The sequence below is a fragment of the Lontra canadensis genome, unplaced genomic scaffold (genome assembly GCF_010015895.1).
Source record: "Lontra canadensis isolate GAN:19392208 unplaced genomic scaffold, GSC_riverotter_1.0 scaffold12, whole genome shotgun sequence".
Classification (NCBI taxonomy): Eukaryota; Metazoa; Chordata; class Mammalia; order Carnivora; family Mustelidae; genus Lontra; species Lontra canadensis.
In genome coordinates, this window is record NW_022631006.1 from 18,671,340 (window position 1) to 18,697,993 (window position 26,654).

The 26,654-nt window shown below is 48.2% G+C and overlaps 1 protein-coding gene across 1 annotated transcript in view; it reads left to right on the top strand.

The window, feature by feature from the left end:
- EHD4 (EH domain containing 4) overlaps window positions 1–26,654 on the top strand; it is a 75,343-nt gene that overhangs the window by 44,404 nt on the left and 4,285 nt on the right. The window contains exons 4-5 of the mRNA XM_032856759.1: window positions 12,936–13,348; window positions 23,001–23,165. Of these exons, the coding sequence (XP_032712650.1) occupies window positions 12,936–13,348; window positions 23,001–23,165 (578 nt within the window). The remainder of the gene's footprint in view (window positions 1–12,935; window positions 13,349–23,000; window positions 23,166–26,654) is intronic.

The window sequence follows — 26,654 nt, forward strand, 5'->3', positions numbered from 1 at the left end:
TTTTAAAGTTTTACTTTTATATTTGACAGAGAGAAAGACAGTGAGAGAGAGAATATAAGCAGAGCGAGTGGGAGAGAGAGAAACAGGCTTCCCGCTCAGCAGTGAGCCCAATGGGGGGCTCGATTCCCAGACCCTGCGACATGACCTGAGGCAAAGACAGACGCTTAACCAAGTGAGCCATCCAGGTGCCCCCAATGCAGTCATTTTTTAAAATAAAGAAACCAATGCTTATTCACATAGTCCGCATTGACTTGACCCATCTTTCCATCGGTGACATAAACCCAGAAATAACTATCTCTGGGTAATAGTTTGACTTTAGGAGCAGGTTATCCGATAACTTACTGGCTGGCCCTGGTCTTCAGGACTGGCTGTTGTCCAAATGCTCACAGAACACTCACACAACACTGGGATTGTTGAGAAGGAGGAACAGGGCAGGGCAGAGGGTCAGAAGTCATTTGTAAGCCGTCTGTTGATCCCAAAGCTGTCACCATCTTGGTTTAACATCTCTCTTGAGAAAAGTATAGCTTGAAGAAATATTGTCTTTTTGCCCTTCTGAACCACAAAATGACAAGATGTATTGTCAAGGTAGAAGCCTTGTTTGGAAGTACTCTGTCTTCTCATACTTGGGTGGAGACCGTCTCATTGGCCTTTTGCCTCAAGAAAATCCAGTACAAGTACCAACTGACCATCTGATTTATAGATGTATTGTGAGAGGCTTTCTTGCCTTAGGTACACAACGCCCACTTGAAAATGAGGCATGGGTAATCTCCATGTGCATGACACTTAGTTCCTGGATTCACTTACTTCTATTCTTAGAAGGTGGAGCTGATGATCTCTTAAGCATTTTTGGATGCCTCAGATTCTGTGACTTTTCCTCTGGTAATTTCTGTCAGCACAGAGTTGGTGGCAGTTGGGTGACAAATTACACTTCAGGGCAACTAAAGACCCTTCTGGAAACATGCAAGGACCTTCCAATCAGCCCTGTGTGCCATAGTGCATGAGTCCAGGGGTACAAATAGAGTAAAATGAAACTCGTTACTTGATCATTTTTTTCCCTTGGACGTAGTCATTGAGTGTTCCCGTAGCCACCTGAACGGTTTTATGTTCTTACGCTGGTACTATAACTAGCTAATATCTAGTGTAGTTAATCTAAGATCTGGAAAAAAATTCTTTTTTTAAAAAAAGACTTTATTTATTTATTTGACGGGGTGAGAGAGGGAACAGAAGCAGGGGGAGTGGGAGAGGGAGAAGCAGGCTTCCCTCAGAGCAGGGAGCCCAATGCGGGGCTCAATCCCAGGATGCTGGGATCGTGACCTGAGCCAAAGGCAGGCACTTAATGACTGAACCACCCAGGCACCCCTGAAAAAAAATCTTCCTGATCATCTAACCCATCTGATTGATATAGAAACTGAAGCCCAGCAAAGCAAAATGGCTGACCCAAGCTCCAGAACTTGGGGGATTTTCTTGGTAAATTTTCACCAACCTCTCTGTCTGGCAAAGAGCCGTAAAATGCCACATAGTATTGCTGTCTCTTTCCGGGGCTCAATGCTCATTAAATGGCTTTGCTTTCTAACCTCATTTTTAGTCTGAGATGGAAAAGAGATATGAAACCCAGTTTCCCCCTTTGACATGGTCACCTGACCAGAGGCCAGGGTGTTCATCAGGCCAAATATTCAAATAGAGCCTTTCTCTGTTCCCCAGCTGTGCAGGATGGTATCATCCCATGGTGTGAGCGTCCTTGGGGGTCACGTGCCCCCTACATCGTTATCTTTATGGCAGCCCCCAGGGAAAGAGAGAGGCTGTGAGTTTGGCTTGTTTATTTTAGGAGGAAACAGGCACCGATAAATTTGTTCACAGACTTTTGGACCAAATTCCAAAGGAAGAAGGAGTTGGGAGAGGAAATAGAGAATAAACAACACCAAGCCCATCCAAGGACAGATTGGTCCTTGATTTTAGTTCAACTGTGGTAATCCAGTGGCGGAACCCCCTGCAGGCCAGACACAGTGAGACTGGGAACTCTCTAACCACAGGGATTTTCTCATAGCCAATTACACTCTCTAAGGGGGAGCCACCACCACCTGAACACTTTGAGGTGGACACGCCCTGAACCCCTCCACAGCGTGCGCAGATAGGGAGGCCCCTGTTCCTCTTCTCTAGCCGTTTTGTTGGATCTCCAGGACAGGGTTTAGGGTCAGCCCCTCCCCAAACCCAGCAGAAACCTAGAACTGCCCCTCCCACTGCTGCTCCTCCCCCTGCCTCCACTTACCCGCCCCCCACCGCACCCCACCTGTGTCTCTGATCAGCTTGGGGTGAGGGGAAGTAGACTGGGCAGCGGGAGCAGAGTGTCTGTGGCTCCTCTCCCCACCAGCTTGTTTCCGTTGCTCTGGCAAGTGCGGCTGATCCAGGGCCGACTCTTCCCCCAGAGGTTATGTGTAGTTGTAAAGACACTACTTCACCCTCAGGGTTTCTTGAGATGGTGATAAGCTGGAAAATGCTAGAAATCCAGGCTCTGGCTGAACACCTTTGTAGAAGAAAAGGAAAGCCTTCCTCAGTAATACTGTTAGCGTAGTCACATAGGGACCAATAATTTTTACAGTATGCTTATTCTTTTCTTATTACAAAAAGAGTATATATTTATTGTAGGACACATAAAACTACTTTACTTTAGAAAGACGGAAATAAAAACCACCTCGAATGCCACCATCCTGGCACACCTGTGGTGTTGTGCAGTGGATAAAAAACACAGGCCCCGGGATGCAAGTCCCTGGGTGTGAATCCTGGCCCTCCTAGGAAATAGCTGTGTGACCTTGGATAAGTTATTTAACCACTCTGAGTCTCTGGATCCTTACCTGGAAAATAGGGATAATCATAGCACCTATTTCAGGGGTTACTGTGAGGATTATGGGAGATTTTGTGGGTAGAAAGAGCAGGAATGTTGTGAGAATTCAGTAAATATTTGCTGCCATCGTTTATTTTGAGCTCTCATTCTCCACCCAACCCCAATCACATTTTCAGAAACAGCCTTTTCCAGTTGCAAAGTTAACCCAGCCTCTAAACAATACAAGGACTGGTCACACGTGTTTAACTGAAGTAGCTGCTATTGTTAACTGAAGTGACTATTTTTGAAAATATATATTTAATACCTGAGTAATCCCAGATACTTGATGTTTATTTTGAGGTTATTTGTATGTCCTAAAATTAGTAACAGCTCTTGTTTTCTTAGAAACTCACAGCACTATTTAAGCCTTGGCCTCTAACTTGCTAAAAATTAGTTACACTTCTTGTTCCCTTCAATTCACTTCATTAATCAAATGTATTTGTTTTTTATTTTATATGCATACATATGTATTATAGTAAGAACACTTAAAAGGCCGTCCACCCTCTTAAATTTTTAACTGTACAGTACGATATTGTTAACTATAGGCATAGTGTCATACAGCAGATCTCTAGAAGTTTCTCCTCCTGCTGAACTGAAACTTTGTACCTGCTGCTCAGTAATTTCCCATCCCCCTCCACCCCACCGAGCGAGCCCCTGGCAACTGCTGTTGCACACTATGGTTATATGAGTTTGAGTATTTTAGATCTGTCGTATAAACAGAATCGCGTAGTGTCTGTCTTTCCCTGAGTGAATTTATCTCACACAGTGTAATGTCCTCCAGGTCCATCCATGTTGCAGAATTTCCTTTTGTAAGGCTGCATCATATTCTGTTGAATGTCTAAACCACATTTTTCTTAGCCGTGCGCCTGCCAAAGGCATTAAGTTGTTTCCCCATCTCGGCTATTGTGAATAGCACTGCAGTCAACATGGGAGTGCTAATAATTTTTGAGATGCTGATTTGAAGTTTTTTCAATTTAATTCTCCTGAATTAATCCCAGAAGTGGGATTCCTGGATCATATGGTAGTTTTATTTTTAATTTTTTTGAGGAATAACCCAATTTTATTAAACACCTACTCTGTTCAATAGTGGGTACTGAGTACTAGGTATACAGTGAGAGGTGGAGTCTCTGCCCTCATAAAGTTTCTGCCTTATTCTCACCAAATAAATACATCACTGGAAAGTGTAAGTGTTAGGAAAGAAAAATCGTTGACGTGATAAGAATACATCATAGGGAACGTGATTTGGACAGTACAAAGTGTTCTGTGGCGGACTTTTGGGTTCCAAGCATGATGAAGACTTGGCCCCTGCTCTCGGGCTGCTTATAGTTTAGTGGGTGAGCTGTGGCCGAGCACAGACCCTCTCGGGAGGAAGTGGGGAGGGAGGGTCCGTTCCACTCAGGTGGGGGAAGGCCTCTTTCAGGGAAGCAACCCAGAGGGCTGGGTAGCTGGAGATGAAGAACAGAGCATGCCAGGCTGAAGGAAGTCTGGGCAGAGGTCCAGAGGCAGGAGACTGTAGGATGTCTCTGAAGAGGGGCAAAGATCCTGGTGTGGTTTATGGGGTGGGGAGAGTGGGGCTTAGTAAGAGACCCTGAGACCAGGCTGGAGAGGGAAGGTGAGAGCTAGTCATGGAGAATTTGCAAATATCTCTTCTAAAACTAACCAGGGGTCTCAACATTTTGGGGAGTAGCTCCCAATTGTGACAAGGAGTGGGGACATTTGAGGACTGGATTAAAAAGGAAGGAGCCTGGGGACAAGAAGTACAGTTCAAAGGTGCTTCCAGCACACTCGTAGGGTCTGGCTGGACGGTCTGCATTGGGCCAACTAAGTGCTGGAGGGACCTCTGGGAGAGAGGCTGGGGTTACCCAGACAAACCAGCACAGTGAGAGCTGTAGTGGGTGTATGAGTGGCCTGGCATGGAACAGGAGCTCATGGCTCTAGAAGGGGCAGGCCTGTGCCCCACCAGTGAGTTTAAGTCTGAGCAGAGTCTTGGGCTGTGTCCAACTGGGCAAGCGGCTTCACCCACCCCAAGAATGGGGCCAGGGGCATGGGCGGGGAGAACCTGGCCTCCGTTCTGGCTGTCCTCCATTGTCTTGCATCCTTTTACTGACACACAACTTGTTTAAAACTCATGTAATTAGCAACTTGGCTCTGGGAAGAAATTGAAGAATTTTGTTTTCTGCTCTATTGAAAACAGACTGCCAGATTAGTTTTCTCAAGGTCCCCATCCTATATTTACCTGAGCCAGGGGGCAAAATCTCAGATGTCATTTCCTGGTGGGTGCCTTTGGATGGAGACCACAGCTTCCATGGGTGGAAGGCCCTGATTGGCTGGAAAGGGCCCCTTCCTTCCTGCCCCCTCCCTTTGTTCCCAGAACGTGGAGCCAGGATGCCAAGCTGGGATCTTCCACAGGACAAATTCTCTTTCTCAGCTCCCAAAGCTATATTACTTGTGGATCCTTTTGCGATGATAGCAACTCCATTTTTAACCAATTGGGCTGATGACATCTCTGTTTTGTTCTAGACCAATAGAAGTTCCATTAGGTCTAATAGAACTAAGATGTCTATAATTAAATGAATAAATTTTAAAAATACATTGAGCAGGGGCGCCTGGGTGTCTCAGTGGGTTAAGCCTCTGCCTTTGGCTCAGGTCATGATCCCGGGGTCCTGGGATTGAGCCCCACATCAGGTTCTCTGCTCTGCAGGGAGCCTGCTTCCTCCTCTCTCTCTCTCTGCCTGCCTCTCTGCCTACTTGTGATCTCTGTCTGTCAAATAAATAAATAAAATCTTAAAAAAAAAAAATACATTGAGCACCATGGGGGCAAGTATGTTAGGATGTGGATTCCTGTACCTTCCATACACACTCATTAATGCAAGCCTACATGCGTTGCCCCACGTGCCTGTGTACAAACACACACACCCACCCAGGTGTGTACGTACCCTGGGCTGTGTTGTGTTCTCCCTAGCTGGAATGGATTCTCATAAACTCAGAGTGTTGTCATCCCTAACCGTCACCATGAGAGACTCTCTCAGCCAGAAGGTAAAACACCTGTAAAATGACACAACTCTCAAAGTTCCAGTGGATGAGCCAAATTGTACATTAACCTTTTTGGTGAAGACTGATTTCGACTAAAGCCTGAGGCTCCCGCTTTCACGACATTCAATTCTCTACCCAGCCAAACATGCTACAAAGTCGGCTTGGCAAACAGATTTCAACTTCCTGGTCCATCCAGTAGTTTGTGGAAATGTTTATCTTCAAACAAGTTTAGCAGCTTTGAGTTCATTCTCCCCTCCTTTCCTTCTTTCTTTTTTTTTTTTTAATTTTTAAAGGCAGTCTTATTGCAGTAGAACATAATAATGTCCAGTTTGATGAGTTTTGACCAATGTGTGTACCATCATCAAGAAGTAGAACCTTTCCATCGCCCTGAGAAGTCCCTTCTTTGTCCATGCCACTTTGTAGTCCCATCCACGGGCCCGCTTCCAGTCACTATAGCTTGGTTTTGCCTGTTCTAGAATTTCACATACATGGAATCCTATAGTGCATACTCGTCAGTGTCTGGCTTCTCTCACTCAGCCTGGTGTTCCCGAGATCCCCCCATGTGGCTGCACGTAACTCCTTCTTTGTATTACTGAGCGCTGTTCTACTGGACAGTTTATCCCTTCACCTGTCGAGGGACATTTGGATTGCTCCCACTCTGGGGTTAGTATGGATAAAGCGAGCAGCCTTTGTTTTATAGAAGTATATCCCTCAGCAACCATCCCGAGCACATCCTAGGCATTTGAGAATTATTAATTAATCCATTTTTGACTTTTGTATGTGAAGTGTATTGTTACATTTCTAAATGTTTAGCGTACTTCTGAATTCCAGAGAGAGAGGTGTTCCGAAAGCTTGTTGAAAGCTACTTCTGGGAATTTTGAAAACAGTTTTGCACAGAGAACACTCAGTCCCTCAGGAAGCATGTACTGAGGCCTGCTCTCGGTGAGCCCTGTCTCGGTGCTGTAGGGAGCAGGGTAAAAAGGGCCCCTCCCCTTGGGTGTTACAGCCCAGCAGGGAAACATCTGTGGCCTCAGATGGTGCAGTTCTCTGGGGAGCTCTAAGACCCCAGCGGGAGCTCAAGAGCAGGAGGTGGCCTTTCGGAGGCAGAATTTGGTCTGCGTCAGAGCTGTGGTATTTCCACTCAGAAGTGGGCATGAGGTGGAATGGGCTGTTAGAACTACAGTGCATGTCTGGACCAAAAACAGGCCAAGTCCAAACGTAACATCACTGTGTAGGCCGTAGGCCCAACGGAATAGCAGCCAAGGGCCACGGTCAGTGTCAGGGCCACCGGTTTCCACTTTGTTTAAGTGGCAGCTCTGTCACAGACCCACTTAGCACAGTGTGGCTGAACTCTAGTTGGTAATGGGGACCTGACCGCCCTCTGTAACCGAATCTTCGGGAAAATTCGTTACTCTCCTCCTACTGGGTAACAACGTGTGCCCTGGTTTTCCCGGCCTGTATGGCTATGCACGATAAGCCGGGAAGTATCTGTGGTTAGAATCACAGCTTTATTTTAGGAGCAACCCAGGGCCTTTAGGACCAACTGGTAGAGCTCCACCTGTTTCATAAGCAAAAAAAGAAAGGCCTCTGGACTTTGAGGGTCTACCAGCTTTATTTATAAGGTATGGGTGATTCTCTGCTAAGTCGTATCTTCTATTAGCTACCTTCTGAGTGCCGATTCTTCCACTTGGCTCGAGCATGATAGCGCCGTCACCTCTACTCTAATTAATTGTGTTTTCTCTGTGGCTGCAGACTTTACTTGGCCCCAGGAAGGCATCCTTCAACATTTACTGCACTCCCACCATGCCCCCATTGCTAAGGTTTCTTAAATAACCAGTAGATAACATTTTGGAGAGCTTTCTAGATGTCAGGATGATTCAAATGTTTCTCATCTGTTAACTTCACAGCCCCATGAAGTATGTGGATGCTATGATTAGCCCCATTTTACAGATGAGGAAATGAGGCACAGAGAGAGAGGTTAAGGAACTTGCCCCAGTTCATGAAACTGGTAAGTGATGAAGCCAGGATTAGACCTCAGGCAGCCTGAGTCCAAAGCCTGTATATACTCTTCTCCTTTTTTTCCCCCCAGCTTTACTGAGGCATAATTGACAGGTAAGAATTGTGTATACTGAAGGTATACAACATGATCTAATGTACATATACAGTGAAATGATTCTTGCAGCTAATCAACACATCCATCACCTTACCTCGTTACCGCCTGATTTCTGGTTGTATGTAATTTGTGTTAACTTTTTACAGTAGAGAAGTAATATATTTGCAAAAAGAGTCATGTTCATGAAAACAGTAATAGTACCTACCCCAGACTCATGAAGATTAATTCATTAATTGATTGATTAATAATAAATTTGGGTGCTTGGGTGGCTCAGTTGGTTAAACATCTGCTTTGGCGCTCAGAGTAGCGGTGCTCACACCCCCAGGCATCGCCAGTTATCTGGGAGGTTTAAAAAATGCGGGCCACCAAGCCCAGCCTCAGAGATTCTGATTCCCTGCTTCTAGGGAGGGATCTGTAAGTCTCACCTTCGGCAAGCAGCTTACTTGAGTCTAAGACCTTACTTTGATAATCAGTGATCTGTGGGTCCTTCTGTGTCACCATTTGCTTTCAGCAGACAGACTAAATAACATCATTAAATTAAGTCGTTTCTTTAAAATCAGCTGGAACTTTTTGGTAGATAAGTCCTTGGTACCTGTCTTCTCTCATGAAGATTTAAGAGTCAAGCAGACCTATTCGACCTTAAAAAGGAAGGAAATTCTGACAAAGTCTACAACAGGGGTGGATTTTGAGGACATTGTGCTAAATGAACGAAGCCAGTCACAAAATGGTACTGTATGATTCCAGTTACATGAGACACCAAGAGTAGTCAAATTCACAAAGACAAAATAGAATGGTGTTTGCCAGGGCTGGGCGAGGGAGGCATGGGAAGTTAATGTTAATGGGTACTTGGTTTCAGTTTGGGAAGATGAAGAATTCTGTAGGCAGATGGTCATGATTGCACTACAATGAGAATGTGCTTAAAGCCAATAAACTGTATACTTTAAAAATGGTTAAAGTGGGGCTCCTGGGTGGCTCAGTGGGTTAAAGCCTCTGCCTTCAGCTCAGGTCATGATCCCAGGGTCCTGGGATCGAGCCCCACATCGGGCTCTCTGCTCAGCGGGAAGCCTGCTTCCTCCTCTCTCTGCCTGCCTCTCTGCCTACTTGTAATCTCTGTCAAATAAATAAATAAAATCTTTAAAAAAAATGGTTAAAGTGAGGGCTGCCTGGTGGCTAGTCAGTTAAGCATCTGACTCTTGATTTTGGCTCGGGTCTTGAACTCAGGGTTGTGAGATCGAGACCCACATGTGGCTCAGTGCTCAGTGGGGAGTCCACTCCAGATTCTCTCCCTCTCCCTCTGCCCCTCCTCCCCGCCTCCAAAATAAATAAATCTTTTTAAAAAATCATTTTAATAACAACTAGGTATGAAAAAAATGAGCAGACCAAGCTCTCCCAGCTGTGGTAATTATTTGCTTTCTCCTGAGACACTTGGTGATTTCTTTACCTTTGATTATACTCCCTAATGTGTAACAAATAATACTGTAGACCTGTTCAGTGACAAACAGAACACAGTTGTATCTACCTGTACTTCTTAAATCTTTAGTTCTCCTGGTTACTTTAAAACAAGAAAATATGGCCATGTGGTCCTTCCTCCAGAGATGAGTAGTGGCCTCACTTACAGTAAACTTCTATCTAGCAGCTCTGTTCCCACTTTTTATTTCAATGAAGCATTGGAATGACATCTTTTAAAAAGACATTTAAAATAACTATTAGAAACCCAAGTTTGGGGCGCCTGGGTGGCTCAGTTGTTAAGCGGCTGCCTTCGGCTCAGGTCATGATCCCAGGGTCCTAGGATGAGCCCCGCTTTGGGCTCCCTGCTCAGCAGGAAGCCTGCTTCTCCCTCTTCCACTCCCCCTGCTTGTGTTCCCTCTCTCACTGTGTGTCTCTCTATCAAATAAATAAAGAAAATCTTAAAAAAAAAAAAAAAGGAAAAGAAAGGAGAAACCCAAATTTAAGTGAAAGTTTAAATATGGGTACTGTCAAGGCCAACCACTCAACCCAGGTGGTCCTTGGAAGAAGAGATTTGTGTGTCTGTGGCTGAAATTGCATGTGTGCAGGCAGTGACAGCAATGGGGGTACCAAATGTCTTTGGGCGCTGCCTGGAAGAGTATTTCTGATGTGGGGAAAATTATTCACCAACTATGATTCTTGGCAGCAAACCAAAGAAGCTGATTCTGATATAAGCAGAAAAGGAAATTTTGCAGAAAATCAAGTTGTTCACAGAATTAATAGGTTGAAAAGCTAGTCTCGAAAACTAGGTGAGGAAGCTACTACCACCTGACTCTCAGTTCAGTACCACTGCCATTAGGAAATTCTCATTTTGGGGACACCTGTGTGGTTAAGTGTCAGCCTTGGGCTCAGGTCATGATCCTGGAGTCCCAGGATCAAGCCTCACATCTGGCTTCCTGCTCGCCCAGGAGTCTGCTTCTCCCTCTCTCTCTGCTGCTCCCCCTAATAGTTCTCTCTCTCTCTCTCTCAAATAAATAATTAATATCTTTAAAAAAAAAAAAAGGAAAGAAAGAAATTCTCATTTTCCCTGTGACTTTGTATCATTCCCTCAAGATCCAATACCTCTGCCTGGTGGAAGGAGATGATTCTCTGGTTCTAGGTCATCTGTCTGTACCCCAACCTGCCAGTGAGTGAGGTGACGGACTGTCCGCTACACCTTCAGTATCTATGGCCCACATGGGACCCCTGGTCCAACAGGAAGGGTGCCCAGCAAATTCAGCTCATGTCCACTCCAGAGTCCACAGGCAGGTCCTTCTGGTGGTTAGTTCTAAAACATCTTCCTGGCTCCCCGGGCACAGAGCCATCATCTGCTTAGGATCTCCGAGCCAGGGTCTGGGGCTATCGGGCTGACCCAGATCAGTCTGGAATGACAGAAGCCCCTTGGGAGGCAGTTTGCCCTGTCCTGGTAGGGACAGAACTCCAAGTGAAATCTGCACTCAGAATCTTTACGTACTGCTGTGCGACCCCCATGCCATGGGCCTTTGATTTTCTTCTGTTTTCACCTGACTGCTGATCGTTTTGAAAATCAACTCTGGCCCACATTCAAACAACTGCCTTTGCCCACTTTGTCCCCAAGGAATCAGGGAGTGCCACTGTGGGACAGAATAGAGAAGTGAAAAGTCTGAACCAGGAACACGCAAACGTGTAATGACAAGAAACACCACGCTCAGGGCGGAGCTTCCTCCGGGGAGTGTGCTCGGGAGGGGTCTGCAGGGAACGTTAGCGTTTTTGAAATGTTTCATGTTCTTTACTAAAATTGTGTTTAGGGGCGCCTGGGTGGCTCAGTGGGTTAAAGACTCTGCCTTCGGCTCAGGTCATGATCCCAGAGTCCTGGGATCGAGCCCTACATCGGGCTCTCTGCTCAGCAGGGAGCCTGCTTCCCTCTCTCTGTCTGCCTCTCTGCCCACTTGTGATCTCTGTCTGTGTCAAATAAATAAATAAATAATCTTAAAAAAAATTGTGTCTAAATCCTTTTGTTCTTCAACCAGTTCTCTTATACTTGTTCTTCAAATTTATGAAAACTTTCATCCACTGACCCCCTTTATTTTTGAAAATAGATCATTCTTTAGATGCTTTCTCATCTACCTTAGAACCCTCGGAGTTCATCAGTATTCCAAAATTAGCATTAGTATTTTTGTATTTGTGCTGTCGTATACATATCTCTCGGCTCCTGAGTGTTGCTTTGTTTTTTAACACTTTATGTGAATGTTATCATGCTGGACCTATCCTTTTGAAACTGGTTTTTTGCTCACCATTCCTTTGGAGATTTGCCTGTGTTGATGAGGGAAAATCTAATTCATCCTCACGGCTATGCAGGATTTTGTTACAGAAAGTACTCTTAAATCCTTTAAAGCATCTGAGGCAAATAAGGTGAAAGGTCAAGGTTTATTTAAGTTATGTGATAGGTACATCAGCATTCATCATATTATTTTCTAGACCTTTACATGTGTTTGGAGGTTCTCAAGACCTATAAAAAGGGGTGACAGGAGTCAGGAAAGGCACCATCTTGGCCCTCTTTGGGCTATGCCAAGCCTGAGCCCACAGCTAATCGGACTGGGATTAAAAATAAACCTTGTGGGACTGGTCTTCTCTTGTTTGCTTTTCAGGGGCCTCTGCCTCCCCTGGGGGAGACCCAAAACAGGCCTTGACCAGGGCCTGTGAGAAGTGTTTACAGAGCTGTGTGATTTGGAGCCTATTGGCACATGGCCAAAGTGAACTAAACAATTTGTTGTGGGCCTGGCCATTTTAAAAAAAGAAATTGGCAAGAGACCACTTCACACAATGGCTGTGAGACATGATCTTTTAAAAATATTTACAACTTACTTATAAATAGTCCAAATGATAAATATTGGTCACCGTTTTGGGGCAGGCCAACATTTGGCCTTTTTAACACCTAAAAACTTAGGATAAGAGAATACATTTCCTCTTTTGTTGTGCTTAGTGGTGACACCACAGGACCCCAAGCAACCCCTGAGTTTTCTTCCTTCTCCATCTCCGCTACTTTCAGAAAGGCGAACCTTTGGCCGAAAGGAGAGTTTTCACCCAGGGCCTGTGGTTTTATAGACCCATTGATCCAATTTGCCATCGATCCCAAGGACCATATCAGGGGAAGTAAGAGATTTGTGGGGACTAAATGAAATCACAGATCTGGAAAGGACGCCCCATCCGAAGGACCACGAGCACCTTTTCAGGCCCTGTTTCTTCCCAGGGGAGAGCTCCTGGGATCCCCAGCATTGACTCCTAAATGTGTCCAGCCCCAGGGGGTTCACTTGAGGTGATTTTCAGGCCATCAGACCTCCATCACCTCCTTGGAGGTGGCGCTCTGTCCTTGGCAGTCTCCGGCGCCCCCACATGTCCCCCAGTCCTGAGCCCCAGCCCCACTGACATGCCCTTCTCTCCGCCCAGGCTACGACTTCTGCCAGGTCCTGCAGTGGTTCGCAGAGCGCGTGGACAGGATCATCCTGCTCTTCGATGCTCACAAACTGGACATCTCAGATGAGTTCTCGGAGGCCATCAAGGCCTTCCGGGGCCAGGATGACAAGATCCGCGTGGTGCTGAACAAGGCCGACCAAGTGGACACGCAGCAGCTGATGCGCGTCTACGGGGCCCTCATGTGGTCCCTGGGCAAGGTCATCAACACACCCGAGGTTCTCCGTGTCTACATCGGCTCCTTCTGGGCACAGCCCCTGCAGAACACTGACAACCGCCGCCTCTTTGAGGCTGAGGCCCAAGACCTCTTCAGAGACATCCAGAGCCTTCCCCAGAAGGCGGCCGTGCGCAAACTCAATGACCTCATCAAGCGAGCGAGGCTGGCCAAGGTGAGCCAAGGGGACACCTTCCCGCTGTCTCCTCTCTAGGGGAAGGTGGGGGCGCAGGAGGGGATGGAACATGAACAAGGTTCAGAAGAGAGCCTCAAGATCGGGAGGCCTGTTTAGATTCTGGCTCCTACTCTGTGATCTCAGGCAGATGATTCAACCTTTCCAAACCTGTTTCCTGCTCTGTAAAATGGAGCGCGTAAGAGCACGTCATAGGATGCTTGTAAGGATTCAGTGTGACCTCGCTCGCAGGGCACACAGGGAGGGGTCAGTGCGTGCACCACCTGGGAACTGCTGTTGTCTTAAGACAAGGGGGATGTAGCCAGCCGAGCCAGAGAGGTGGCCTTGGTGGAACCTGTAGGGTGCTGAGATGCCACCACTGGTCACCCTTTGCCTAAGGCATGGACCCCAGTGTCCGACGTCCCTGCCTGGAGCCAGAGTTGTCATAGGAGGAAGGCTGGGTCAGCCCAACACCCTGAGTATGCTACTTCGGGGGTCGCAGTGGGTCCTCACACTGGGTGGGTGCCCACAAGCATACCCTGTGTGGCTTTGGGCTCCTCCACCCCATAGCTGAACCTTTTCGCAGCCCCAGGGGTGCGCATCCGATGGGGTGAGCGGTCATCTGCTCGCTATCCTTAAGCACTTGTCACATCCCTGAAGAGAGAAAAGCACATGACTCCTCTAAGAAAAAGTGTAGGGAAAAAATGGTTCTTTAAAAACTGTGTGCCCCTTTATAAAATCCCATATTCCTCTCCTGCTGGAAGTGCCTGCAGAGTTCGGCTAGTGTCAGTGATCATCAGAAGCATCCAGGAGCTTGAACCAATGTAAGTTCCCAGGCCCTGCCCTGGAGCTTCTGATTCGTGTGTGTGTGTGTGTGCATGTCTACGTGTGTATTTGTGAGTATGCATATGTGTGTGTATGTGCGCGTAAATCTCCCCAGATGATTCTGATAATTACCCATGTTTGGGAGCCGGAGGTCTAACCACTCCCTGATATCAGAAGGACGCAGTAGAATAAGCAATCTCTCCAGGGTCACCTAATCCACGAGTAACAGAACTAGGACGAAAAGACAGCACTCCTGCTCTCAGTCTAGCCCTGTGCCTTGTCGCGTAAGCTAAAACCAGTCCACAGGCCTGCCTGGCCAAATCCACTGGCACCCTGGTCAGGAAGGGAGGAAGGGTGCTTCCCCTTCATCTTCTGGTGGCAAATAACCATGCCCCCTCCCTTATCCTCTTGCTGCACAGAGAGTGACTTATGGTCTGGCCTTGGGGGCCAGCAGGCCAGCCTTCTGGAATCCACCACCACTTTGCCTCATTTCAGGCCCTTTTTGCTCAGCACCAGGGCCAGAAGTAGGGAGCCTAGCGGGTGCAGGAGGAGGCCCCAAACCCCCCATTACAGAATGATGAGCTGTGTGCTGAGTAGGGTGTGGACACCATGCTCTGAGGAGGGGGCCTGGCCAGGGGAGATAGGGTGGGCTTCACTGAGGGTGACTGCTAGACAGGCTATTGGCCTTCTCACACCTCCTCATCCCCGCCCAGCAGCCTCTGTCTTCGTGCTAGCGTGCTCACCCAGCAGCCTCTCTCCTGTATGCAGAGAGACAAGGGACACATGGGTGGCTCAGTGGGTTAAGCGTCTGCTTTGGCTGGGGTCATGATTCCAGGATCCTCGGACCGAGTCCCACAAAGGGCTTCTAGCTCAGCAGGGAATCTGCTCCTCTCTCTGCCAACTGCTCCCCCTGCTTGTGCTCTCTCTCTCTCTCTGACAAATAAGTAAAATCTTTAAAAAACGAAAGAGATACCTGGCAGCATCTCTCTCTGACCCCACAGATAGACCCTCCATCTGCTCTTGTACCCTCTGCTCACATTCCATCACATGCATGCGAGCTCACGCATACGCCTGTCTTGTTCAGCTGCTCTGCAGCCCCGGTGCCCCTGTGAGGCACCATTCTTTATCCTGTCTTCCTGGTCCAGCTGCTTCCTGTCAGGAGCTACAGCCATTTTTCTTACATTTCTAATAGGAAGTCATGCTAACCAGTTCGTAAATCCATTTGCAGCTTTCCTAAAGTGCTTTCTCTTGTGCGCTAGTCCTGGGCCTAAGGCCTGGTGGTGAGAAGTCTGCTTTTGCCCCTTCAGTGGCCCCTTGGCGTGTGGTATTTCTTTTCTTCGGCTGAGATATCCGAACTTACACTGCAGGGCCCACGATGCCCAACCTTTATTCTATAACCAAGATGGCGGATCCTGTGCTAGCCTTTGTAGATTTCAGGATTGTCTTGGAACTATTTAAAACACCCATGGACATTTCTACTTCACCAGTCACTGCTGAAGGCCTAGTGACTCAAGGCACAGCTGTATTCCATCACAGAAATAAATAGAGAGCAGAGAGTCCACTGGGAGTGCCAAGTACCTTGGGAGTTCTCTGCCCTCCTTGAGTGTCAGGCCCTCCGAAGGATGGATCCGTGCGGCCACAGAATGCTGCTCTGTCCTGACACTGGGAATAATGAAAGCCCTTGTGCCCATGCAGGGGCCAGGGTGGGGGCAGGGTGGCGAGCAACTTGCTGAGCTTGCTTCTAGGAAAAAAGCTTGTCTTTTTTTTTTTCTTCCTAAGAATAGTATCTGGCTTGTTCCTTTTCATAAAGGAAAATGTTTGAAGTGTGGCTGTTTCCAGCCCGAGCTTCTCAGTGCCAGGGTGCCCCCAGGACAGTACCATCCTGCGAAAGGGGACAGGAAATAGAGGCTCGGGCAGAGAAGGAGCAGAACTCAGCACGGTGGCCTTAGCAACAACCGATGTCATCTGCTCTATGCCATCTGTGACTTTCTGGCCGTTTGTGAATTTGTTGTTGCTTAAATGGACAAGGAGTCACTCGAGTTTTCCTCTTTGCAGTGTTTATATTACGTGAAAATGCTCTTTGATTTTGGCGTACTGATCTCTGTTTCTGTTGATCAGGTGTTGCTTTGCTAGCCACCCCTTCCTGAGGGGCTGCGGGGTCCCACAAGCTCTAGCATGAGTATTTCATGCATTCCTTCCTCTGATCCGACCCATAACTGCACAAAGTTAGGCATTATCTTTGTTTCTCTTGCAAGGGAACTGAAGCTCAGAGACGTGAAGCAGCTTGCCTGAGGCCTCACAGCCTGTGAGTTGCAAAATATAAACTCAAACCTCAGTTAGTTTGGCTCCTCTGTCTGGAGAGCATTCACCGGAAGTGCACAGTGGACAGCCTCTGTAGCTTCTCACTATTGCTTTTTGTGTCCATCTGTCATTCCGTGTGGTCTGTGAAATTGTGTATCTACGGGAACCCTGCAAAGTTTAGAGGTTTCTCAAGCTGATGTTTTGAAAGCATGCAACGAGCAAGTTCTCAGATGTCACCTAGGAAGTGTCAGGTCAAGTTGGGGTGTGGACTGTATCTATTTAGACAACATCTTAATTAGGCAGAACTCACATCCCATCCGGGAGTGAAGCATGTGTGTCCTGTCGCTAATATCCTGCTGGGTTATGCAGTGATCAAGCTCTAGGTACCATAAAAATGACACTGTAGTAATTGAAAAATGGTATTCTTGGGGGCGCCTGGGTGGCTCACTGGGTTAAAGCCTCTGCCTTCGGCTCAAGAAATTATCTCAGGTCCTGGGATCGAGCCCCACATTGGGCTCTCTGCTCGGCAGGGAGCCTGCTTCCCCCTCTCTCTCTGCCTGCGCCTCTGCCTACTTGTGATCTCTGTCTGTCAAATAAATAAATAAAATATTTTTTAAAAAAAAAAGGAAAAATGGCACTCTTACCAAAGATCTCTTGAAATTTAATGATTTCCTTGGCTTTTCTACTTTTATGTATGTTTTTTACATCCCTCTAGTTCAAGGAACAAGAAAACTTTGGAGTGGGTTTTTTGGTTAACCTCAAAGACCGCGTCTTAAGGATATCAGTAGGCATCCTTTTCTGAAGACTGTTTACAATTTAAGGTGCTAATCCAGATTCATTTCATGATTCTTCAGGCGATTTGGGGAAAGCTCAAAACAGCACTGAAAAAAATACCTTGTAGTTTTATGCAGCTGTCACTAACCCAGCCAAACAGAAGAAATTCGGCTCTTCCAGACAAACCCCAAACGAGTTGTTCGTGGAATAGACGAACAAAAATTGTGAGGGCTCCACCCTTTGTAAATGTTGTCCAGGAGCAGGAGAGGTTCCCACCCCTCTAGTGATCTTCACGCAACAAAAAAAGTGAGTCAACGCTTGAGGAAGGAACAGCTCAAAATGAGAAAGAAAAGGAGAGGTCAGTGGTTTTCCGAGTCCCCCGCCAGGTCTGTGGCATTCAGTGTTGTCTTCAAAGCGTATTCTCTTCCAGTCCCATATAAAGCACAGAGCCTAGCTTTCTGGTCTGTCTGCCCTGCCAATTCCCTTTGTGGAGCAGTTAGATGTTTTGAAATTCACCAAACGGACCCAGGTGAAGGTGTGAGGACCCTTCTACAGCAGCTGATGACACCCCACTAATGCTTAGCGTGCCATGGGGCTTTTAGAAATCTGTTTGCTGTGGATGCGTGTGTCAGTATTTGCGCCCAGGCAGGGAGGCCCATCTCCTTGAAGGCTGACCTCACACTAGTGGGTGGGCCCCCGTGGGGCCCCCTGCAGCTGTTCTAGATCACGAGCTGTGGGCTCCAGCTTCAGTTTCAACAGAATGACAAACCCCGGCTTGAGGGAATCTGGTAAGCATCTCTTCTCTGCCACTGATAGTCTCCCAGTCTTACTACTCCATAGCTCCACTTTCTGGGTCTCTAGTTTGTGAACTGATTTTTTTTTTTTAAGATTTTATTTATTTATTTGACAGACAGAGATCACAAGTAGGCAGAGAGGCAGGCAGAGAGAGAGGGGGAAGCAGGCTCCCTGCTGAGCAGAGAGCTGGATGCGGGGCTTCATCCCAGGACCCTGACATCATGACCTGAACGGAAGGCAGAGGGTTTAACCCATTGAGCCACCCAGCTGCCCCTGATTTTTTTTATATATCCTCATAAACCCACTTTTTAAAATGTGCTGATCCCCTCGTGTTCAATGCTCAGTGCAAGTTTCTAGCTGGGCCTCCAAAGACGCAGCTCTCCCAACAGTTTGGGTTAATGTGCAGATGAGATGACATAGGGAAGAACCATGTTCCCGCAGCCTGAGTCCCCCCAAGCTGCTCCCCAAGATCCAAATTCCATGAGGATGTCCACTCCTACTGACCATGAGCTCTGGAAGCTTCCAGCACTCCCTGCCTGGGGCTGCCCCCACGCCCAGGAGGAATATATCCAGTATCACTCTGAGTACGTGCTTCTCTGCCTTGGAGATGTATGGACACTTGTCACTGGACACAGTTAATGAGCTTGTAGCAGAATCTATACATGAAATAGATAGAAGTTCATGTTCATTTAAAGAGAAGGACATCTCTTTTTGCTTGTTGTGTGATTAGCCCAGACAGAAACTGAAATTATGATGCATTTGACCTCACCCAAATCATCAGCCTTGGATGAGCTGGGGCTTTCCCTGTTTTATATGAGAGAAAGGGTGAATTGGACAAGATAAGAATATCCAGAAGCCCCCTAGGGTTCAATGTCACTTATTTGTGAATGAAGCACTTGGGACCCATATTCATCATATTACTATTCAAATATATAGAACTTATTAATTTTTTCAGTCACTATTAACTCAGTAAGAGTTTATTCTTTATTCAGTAAGAATGAAACATCCACAAGCCTTCTCAGGCTTTACTAACCCTCTGACTCTGGGGTCTTTGGTCATTAGGCAATAATAATTAACATTTTTATTTCTTTTTCAAATACATCCAAATCCATGACCTCTTTTGATTCTCATCCTAACAACCCTCTGAGGTAAGAGCTGTCATTTCCAGTTTGCGTGCAAGTCGGCTGAGGTGGGGGCCTCGAGTCTCCTGGCATGGCTCCACAAGTGGGCAGGAAGGCCTGACCCTGGCCTTCCAGAGCCGGGTCTCATCAGACCTCCCCCTTCTCCGCTCACTCTTCCCTCTTGTCTTTCTATCTCCCTCCTTCTCGATTAGTTTTCTCTCATTATAAAGAACAAAAGGACCTAGACCGAGTCCACCTCCTTCCCCAGGGACCATTCACCTGGTCTGGCCCTCAGTCTTGTGTTTATCTGGGAAAAACTCCTTTGACACAGAAAGGCAGGAATGTGCCTCCAGGCTGTCCCCTCTGTTTACCAAGAGTCTTTAGAAAATTACAAGGTGCCATCCTGCCAGAAGATTGCTGTCTTTACCCACATCCTACATGGTGTTCATAGTGGTGTTTGCAACAATATATACGTTTTTTGTGTACGGGGAAGGAGACTCTAAATGACCTTCCCATACAGCATCCCTGGGACTTAGGGACAATCAAAACCTATCAAGTCTCAGTCTTCCACAGTTTTTCTATAGGACATGGTTCACATTCAGTTCCAGATTTTCAGCAGCTTTAGTAAGATTTTTTAATGCATCCCCGAGAGAAAGCAATTAACTCTATAAGGACAGGAATGAGGCCGCTGAATGCTAGTGACAGTTCTGCACCTCCTAACTGGTGGTGTGACCTTGAGCAAGTCATATGAATTTCCTGGAACCGGGAGTTCAATTAGATACAGGGAGTCCCTTCCAGATGTAACGTTCCATGATTCTAAGGATTGTAATTTACCTTGTAACTCAATATACTTTTTTTTTAAGATTTTATTTATTTATTTGACAGAGATCACAAGTAGGCAGAGAGGCAGGAGGGGAAGCAGGCTCCCTGCTGAGCAGAGAGCCCGATGTGGGGCTCGATCCCAGGACCCTGGGATCATGACCTGAGCTGAAGGCAGAGGCTTTAACCCACTGAGCCACCCAAGCACCCCTCAATACACTTCTTAAAAGCAGGACCCATACACCGTATCTGGAGCAGGAGGGGTTAGCCAATTAGAGGCAGCACAACAGGAGACTCCCACAAAACAGGCCAGTGGAACTTTCTGGAAGTGGAGGTTGAGGCTGAGAGCAGCCTGCAGCATGAGCAGGGCACTTGAGGGTGGTGACTCAGACAGTGCCAGGCAGGATGGAAGGAGGAAGGAATTGAGGCCCAGTTTCTGTCAGGGCACTGGAGGCCTGGTGTCCAAGGGCAGCCCCCCCGTCCAACAGTCTTGGCCATCAGCCAAGGGACACCGTGTGGGCTGCGATGAGGGAACAGGTGCAAGGCTGTGGTGGAGAGCTGTGGCAGGTGTCAGGCCAGGCCAGGTAACGCAGGCCCCCGGGCACCAGGCAGTATTCAGAAACCAGGTGCCAATCCCATTGTGGCCAGCCGCTGTTTGGGGAGTCAGCCTTCCCTCAGCACAGGCCTGGCAACTCAAAAGGTCCACATTAGTAGGTAGTGAGATAGTCTTGGGGAGTCCTGCAGGGGTCTCGCAGCTGCCCCAGGCCTGAGGCCTGGAGGTGGAGGTTCAGTAAAAACCCTTGTAGATAGAAGACTAAGCAGCTTAGGAGTTCCTGCTTCAGGTGGGGCTGGCCCCAGCACAGGGGCAGGCCCGAGTATGGAAGGGAGAGGGACCCACAGACCTGGTACAGAAGTTCCAGGAGGATCTGGAAATGACACAAGGACAGCTAGTGAGCAGCTGGTTCTCCCAACTGAGTATGGCAGTTCCCCCAAATCCTTCGTTGTGATACAGTGCCCTCTACCAGCCCCATCAAACCAAGCCAGGCAGTCACTGTCCGAGGCAAGGAAATTACTAGTCTTACCATTTATTCATCATACCTCAGGAATGCAGTTAAAGTCTGCCACTCTAAATAAAGGACTCACAAATTTGGGGTTTCTCTTTCTCAAAGAATCATATAAATGATTTAAGTTGTTTTCATTTGAAAAATAGGTAAGTAAGTGTACTCGTGACAGGTTTTGACATCTCCCTGCCTATCTGTACTTGTGGCAGCAGCAGACAGCACAGTGCTTGCTTCTGTTGAACGACCTCTGCATAGACGGGAAGGTTCACATTGTCTGGTCTGAGCCTGTCAGTGTTTACATTACGCCCTTATTTTAGGTTTCAGATCTTAGCAGAATGTTCTGGGTTGCACCCAGTGTGTGTCCTTACCCAGAGGCTTTCAGCTGAGGTGGAGGATGTCTCTGCTTACCCCCTTTATTTGATTGCCATTCTTCCACAAGATGACAGAAGTCTGTTTTCTTTAATAAAGGAGCTCCCATAGCTGCCTAGTCATTTTCTTTTTTGTCACCACTGTTCTGTTTTTCATCCATTCTCATTTTATTTTCTTGACTTCTAAATGACTCTACAGAATTCTGGCATACAAAGAGAACTTTTGTAAAGAACATTTCTTCTCATCCTAAAGTTGGAAATCAGCAGAAGAGTGGAAATGTTGACAAAGGGGTGACACAGCCGAGCAGAGCCCCCCACCCCCCTTCAGGGTTCACCACCCCTCGGGTGACAGTCCTGGACCTGCTTCCGCCAGCTGATCAGGGTTTCTGAAGCTTCCCCTTCATGCACCTGGAGTCCCTCTCCCAGTGGGAGCTTCTGCCATCCAGCCTGGTACCACACAGCTGGGGTGGGAAGGACTTGTGCAGAAACGACTTCAGTGCCATCTGTAGAGAACCTGGGGTTCAAACTCTCCATGGGGAGGTTATAAGACTTTCCATCTCCCTAGGGGTTCACTTGGCACAGATTTCCATGAAGATTAGCCACTTATTAGCCATTTACATCAGATCAGCCGTTTGCCTCAGCCTCCAGTTTCGTTTCCTGGTGCCCTGCTGAAACTTTCTTCAGGTCTTCCGGTTAATTGCCAGAACTGAGGTCTTTCTGCCTAGGCCCCACCCATCCCGCTCACTCCCTGCGCAGACTTGGAACAGCCACTCAGAGGCACAACTGAACTGTGCCCAAGACCTTGCCCAAGTCAGTCCCCACCCCCCATCCCCGGCCTCACACCACTGGCCAGCTTCCAAAGCAGGGAGCTCACAGCACTGTTCCTGCCCCTGGTCTCCAGAATTTTCATTAGCACCACAGTAGGTTAGCAGAGGCTCATTCTGATCCTCCTATCAGCTCCTGGCACCCACAGCAGTCTGCCCTCCCTGCCTGTGGATACGTGTCACAGCCACATACACAGCACCCCAAATACGGCCCACAGTGTGTTACCTCCGCACTGCCATCCATGCTCTCCACTCCTGGACGGCCGCAGCCCTCCCTCATGTCCTCCCTGTCTTTGGGGTCCAGCTCAGTTGTCCCCTTTTCCTGCCTCTCCTTTCCTATAGCATTTATCTGCCACAGCCCACCCCCCTTCCTGGTCCTTCTTGGTGGGGTTTTCTCTGCTCACTTTCCGTTGGTGGTCTCAACCACTCCTGTGGTTCCAGGCACCACCTCTGCTTCTGCTCTCAAACCCAGCACCCAGGCCAACTCGGAGCTGGGGGTGGGGGAGGAGGGCCAGGGGGGCCTCTTTTTAGGCACCTGTAGACAGTGCCATCTGGGGGGTCCTTCATGTACCTCACATTCTGTACACCCAGAAGCAGACTTATAATGTACTCCCCAACCCCCTACCCCTGATCCCCTCCCTTCTGTCCCGAGGGCCATGGTCCTGCTGGGCACCTGTTCCATGTTATGATACATTTAAGACACTGACCTGTGTCTCTCTCTGGTGCAGTTCTAAATAGCGTGTCCTTACTGACATGTACCCCTTTAGGTCCATGCCTACATTATCAGCCACCTGAAGAAGGAGATGCCGAGCGTATTCGGAAAGGAAAACAAGAAGAGAGAGCTTATCAGCAGATTGCCAGAAATCTATCTTCAGCTGCAGCGAGAATACCAGATTTCTGCTGGGGACTTCCCAGAAGTCAAGGCAATGCAGGTACTGGGAGCTCATTGTAGCCTCATGGGTGTAAGGGAGAGGCAACACCACCTTGTCTGGCTGGTTGCTGGGTACGCATGAGGGTTTCATGGTTTACGATAGAGAACACAGGTTGCCTGGGTGGCTCAGTCACTTAAGCGTCCAACTTGATTTCGGCTCGGGTCATGATCTCAGGGTTGTGAGATCAAGCCCCACGTCAGGCTCCGCCCTGGCTGTGTAGCCTGCTTAAGATTCCATCTCTCCCTCTATCCCACCCCCCTCTTTAAAAAAAAAAAAAAAAAGGATAGAGAATACAATGAATGCATCTTCCTAATTGTGATCCATGATAATAGGCTTCTGTGAATAAAACAGAGATTGCCTGCCTCCCCAAAACATTGAACCAAAAAGGGACACATTTCAAGAAGTAAATTTCTACAATGGAATATTACTCAGCCATCAAAAGGAATGAGAACTTGCCATTTGCAACGATGTAGATGGAACTAGAGGGTATTATGCTAAGTGAAATAAGTCAGAGAAAGACAAATACCATATGATTTCACTCTTGTAGAATTTAAGAAACAAAACAGATGAACATTGGGGAAGGGAAGGAAAAATAGAAACAGAGATGGAGGCAAACCATAAGAGACTCTTTTTTTTTTTTTTTTTTTAAGATTTTATGTATTTATTTGTCAGAGAGAGAGAGCACAAGCAGGGAGAGCTGTAGGCAGAGGGAGAAGCAGGTTCCCTCCTCAGCATGGAGCCTGATGCTGGTCTGGATCCTAGAACCCTGGGATCATGACCTGAGCTGAAGGCAGTTGCTTAACCGACTGAGCCACCCTGGCAGCCCCATAAGAGAATCTTAACTCTAGGAAACAAACTGAGGGTTGTTGGAGGGGAGGGAGGGAGGTGGGGCAATAGGGTAACTGGGTGATGGGCATTGAGGAGGACACGTGATGTCATGAGCCCTGGGTGTTGTATGCAACCAATGAATCACTAAATTCTACCTCAACACTAATAATGTATTACATGTTAACTAAATTGAATTTAAATAAAAATAGTCAGCCAAACTGACCATCATTTTGTCCAGAGCAAGAACCCATCTCTGTACCAGAGGCCACTATTCTTCCTGGAAAGCAGGCCACACAAACTCAGATGCCCATAGCTAGTGAGGCAGGCCAGGCAAAGAAAAACCACATCGTCCTCTTGGATTCTTTCTTGTCTTCCCACATTTGATGGAGATGTGGGTTCTCAGAAACAGGACTCTCCCAGGTGGAAAACCAGCCTACGAGTACAGTGAGAACTTGTGGGGGCCTGCCATGGGGGCGGGCTGGGCAGCCTATGCCCTGCTTCTGGCCACACCCTGGAGACCTCCAGGTACCATCTTCTGCCCTGAGCCACCGAGAAGGATGGGGCTAGAGGAAGAGCAGGAGATATGCCCCTGGAAGGTGGGCCGCCGAGCTGCCTGGCTGCCTCAGAAAAGCATCAAAGGAGGAGAGACAGAGCAGTGGGATAAGGATCAACAGGGAGCAGGAGGGGAAGCTTTGGCCCTGGGGAGTTCCACAGCATAAACCCTTTCTATAAAGGACACACTAGCATAGGAGTGGGCCATACTTCCTGTTGAGATGGCAGAGTTCAAGGTGGTAAGAGCATGTGGGATACATGAGGTGGTCAGGTACGACTTAGCTGGCTTCAAAATAAATCCAGAACTCCTTTTTTTCTTCCAGAAATGAAATAGGTAGTCCCGTACTCAGAAGATGAATTGGGGGGTGGGGGTGTTTAATCACAAGATGGCTAATTGGAAGGCTGCGGGGCCTCTGGAGCGGTCTTCCTGGGCAGGCCCGCCTTCATGCCCTTCAGCTATGCTCTGTACCTCGTGACCAAACTGAGGGACAGTGATCTCCTTGCATCCTGCAGATCTTTTTTAAGGGAAATTGGCTTTTTGATTGTAATGAAAGCTATGAAGAAAAACACAGTGTACACTATGGCCTCATTAGCCTCTTGAGAGAGCACAGCACCCCACCCACAAGAAGGGGCTGCTCCCAAGGCCTGAGGCATCACTGAGCCCAGCAGGAAGCCTCTGTAAGCCTCCTTTATAGGACCTGCAGGCCTGTCCCAGGTGAAGTCCCATAACGCCTGTAGTGCGCCCCCAACCAGAGCTTCTCATAGCCATGTTCTCATAGCCTTGGCTCAACCATGTCAGAGGAAACCAGGCCTCTCCGAGTTGGAGCAGAGGGGCAGTCCCTGGGGAAGAAGACAAGGAAGTATGGGCCCCTTAACTAGCATCTCAGGAGAGGCCTTACTTAGCACCATCAGCAGACACCTGAGAGCCCCCAGCCTTTGGAGCAAGGAGTGCATCCTGACGGGTACCCCCCATTCACCCATGTTCATTCGTTCACTCACCAAGAAATATTAAGTGTACCGTCTCAGGCACTGTTCTGGGCCCCTGGGATAAATCCGTGAGCAAACAGCACAACAAACAAATAGCTGTTGTGCTCCCTTGTAATTCATTGATTCACTCAGCAATTCTCTCCCTCCTGAGGCTCCAGGAGGCCAGGGACCCACGTCCTGGGCACCACCATATCCCTGGCCTCTGCCACGTAGCAGGTGCCCCATGTGTAGTTAGATGAGCTCCTTGGTAAGTTAGTTTGTGTTTCTATCCGAGCAGGCCGGCGGGGTAGTGACGTTCTGGAACCCTGACCTCACCCTGACACCCACACAGCTTGTAGAGAGATGGGGACGCTTCTTGGGAAGCTGGCCAGGTGCTGACCACAGCACCCCAGCCCCTTCAGGGACTCCTCAGGAGACAAAACAGGCCTGGATGCTTACCATCACCTGACACTTCGAACTAGTTTGCTGTCACCCAGGAAGCTTTGTGGGGGTTGATGGTGGGGGCCGGGGTCTCCGACGTCTTGGATTCTGTGGAGCATCTGACCTCCCCTCCAGCACAGGTGTTCCTCCTCTCATCCACTACATCTGGGATGGCAGTGGGGACACAAGCTGGGAGATAACTTTGTTAGGATCTTTGAGCATCTGAGGGCCACTCAGAGACCTCCCCAAGGCCAGCTTTGTCTCTGATCTCCCTGTGTCCTCACAGACCATGCTGCTTGGGGTGACTCAGTGGAAGCAATGATCTAAACGTATTGAAGGCCTTTATGTGGTGCTGAGAGAGGCCCGTGACTGCTGGTGAAGTAGCCCGCGTCTGCCCTGCCTCCTTCCAGGAGGGAATCTGATTTAACCACACAGCAGGGTCCAAACTGGAGAAGGAGAACATGAGCAAGGCCCCTTGGAGCGCAGACTCAGTTTCCCTCCTTTGAGAATGCGCCCCCGTTGGCTGACCAGCTGGCCGCGTTCCCACAGCAGAGGGCAGCAGAGCCCTCCCCACCTGCTCAGCCCAGCTGGAAACTGGGAAAGTGCTTCTGGTGAATGCCGGGAGTGAGTGGGCAAGAGGGAGGCCAGCAAAGACCCGGCCAGGAACTGACCTTTGTGCCTTGGGAGGGAGAAGTTCCAGGA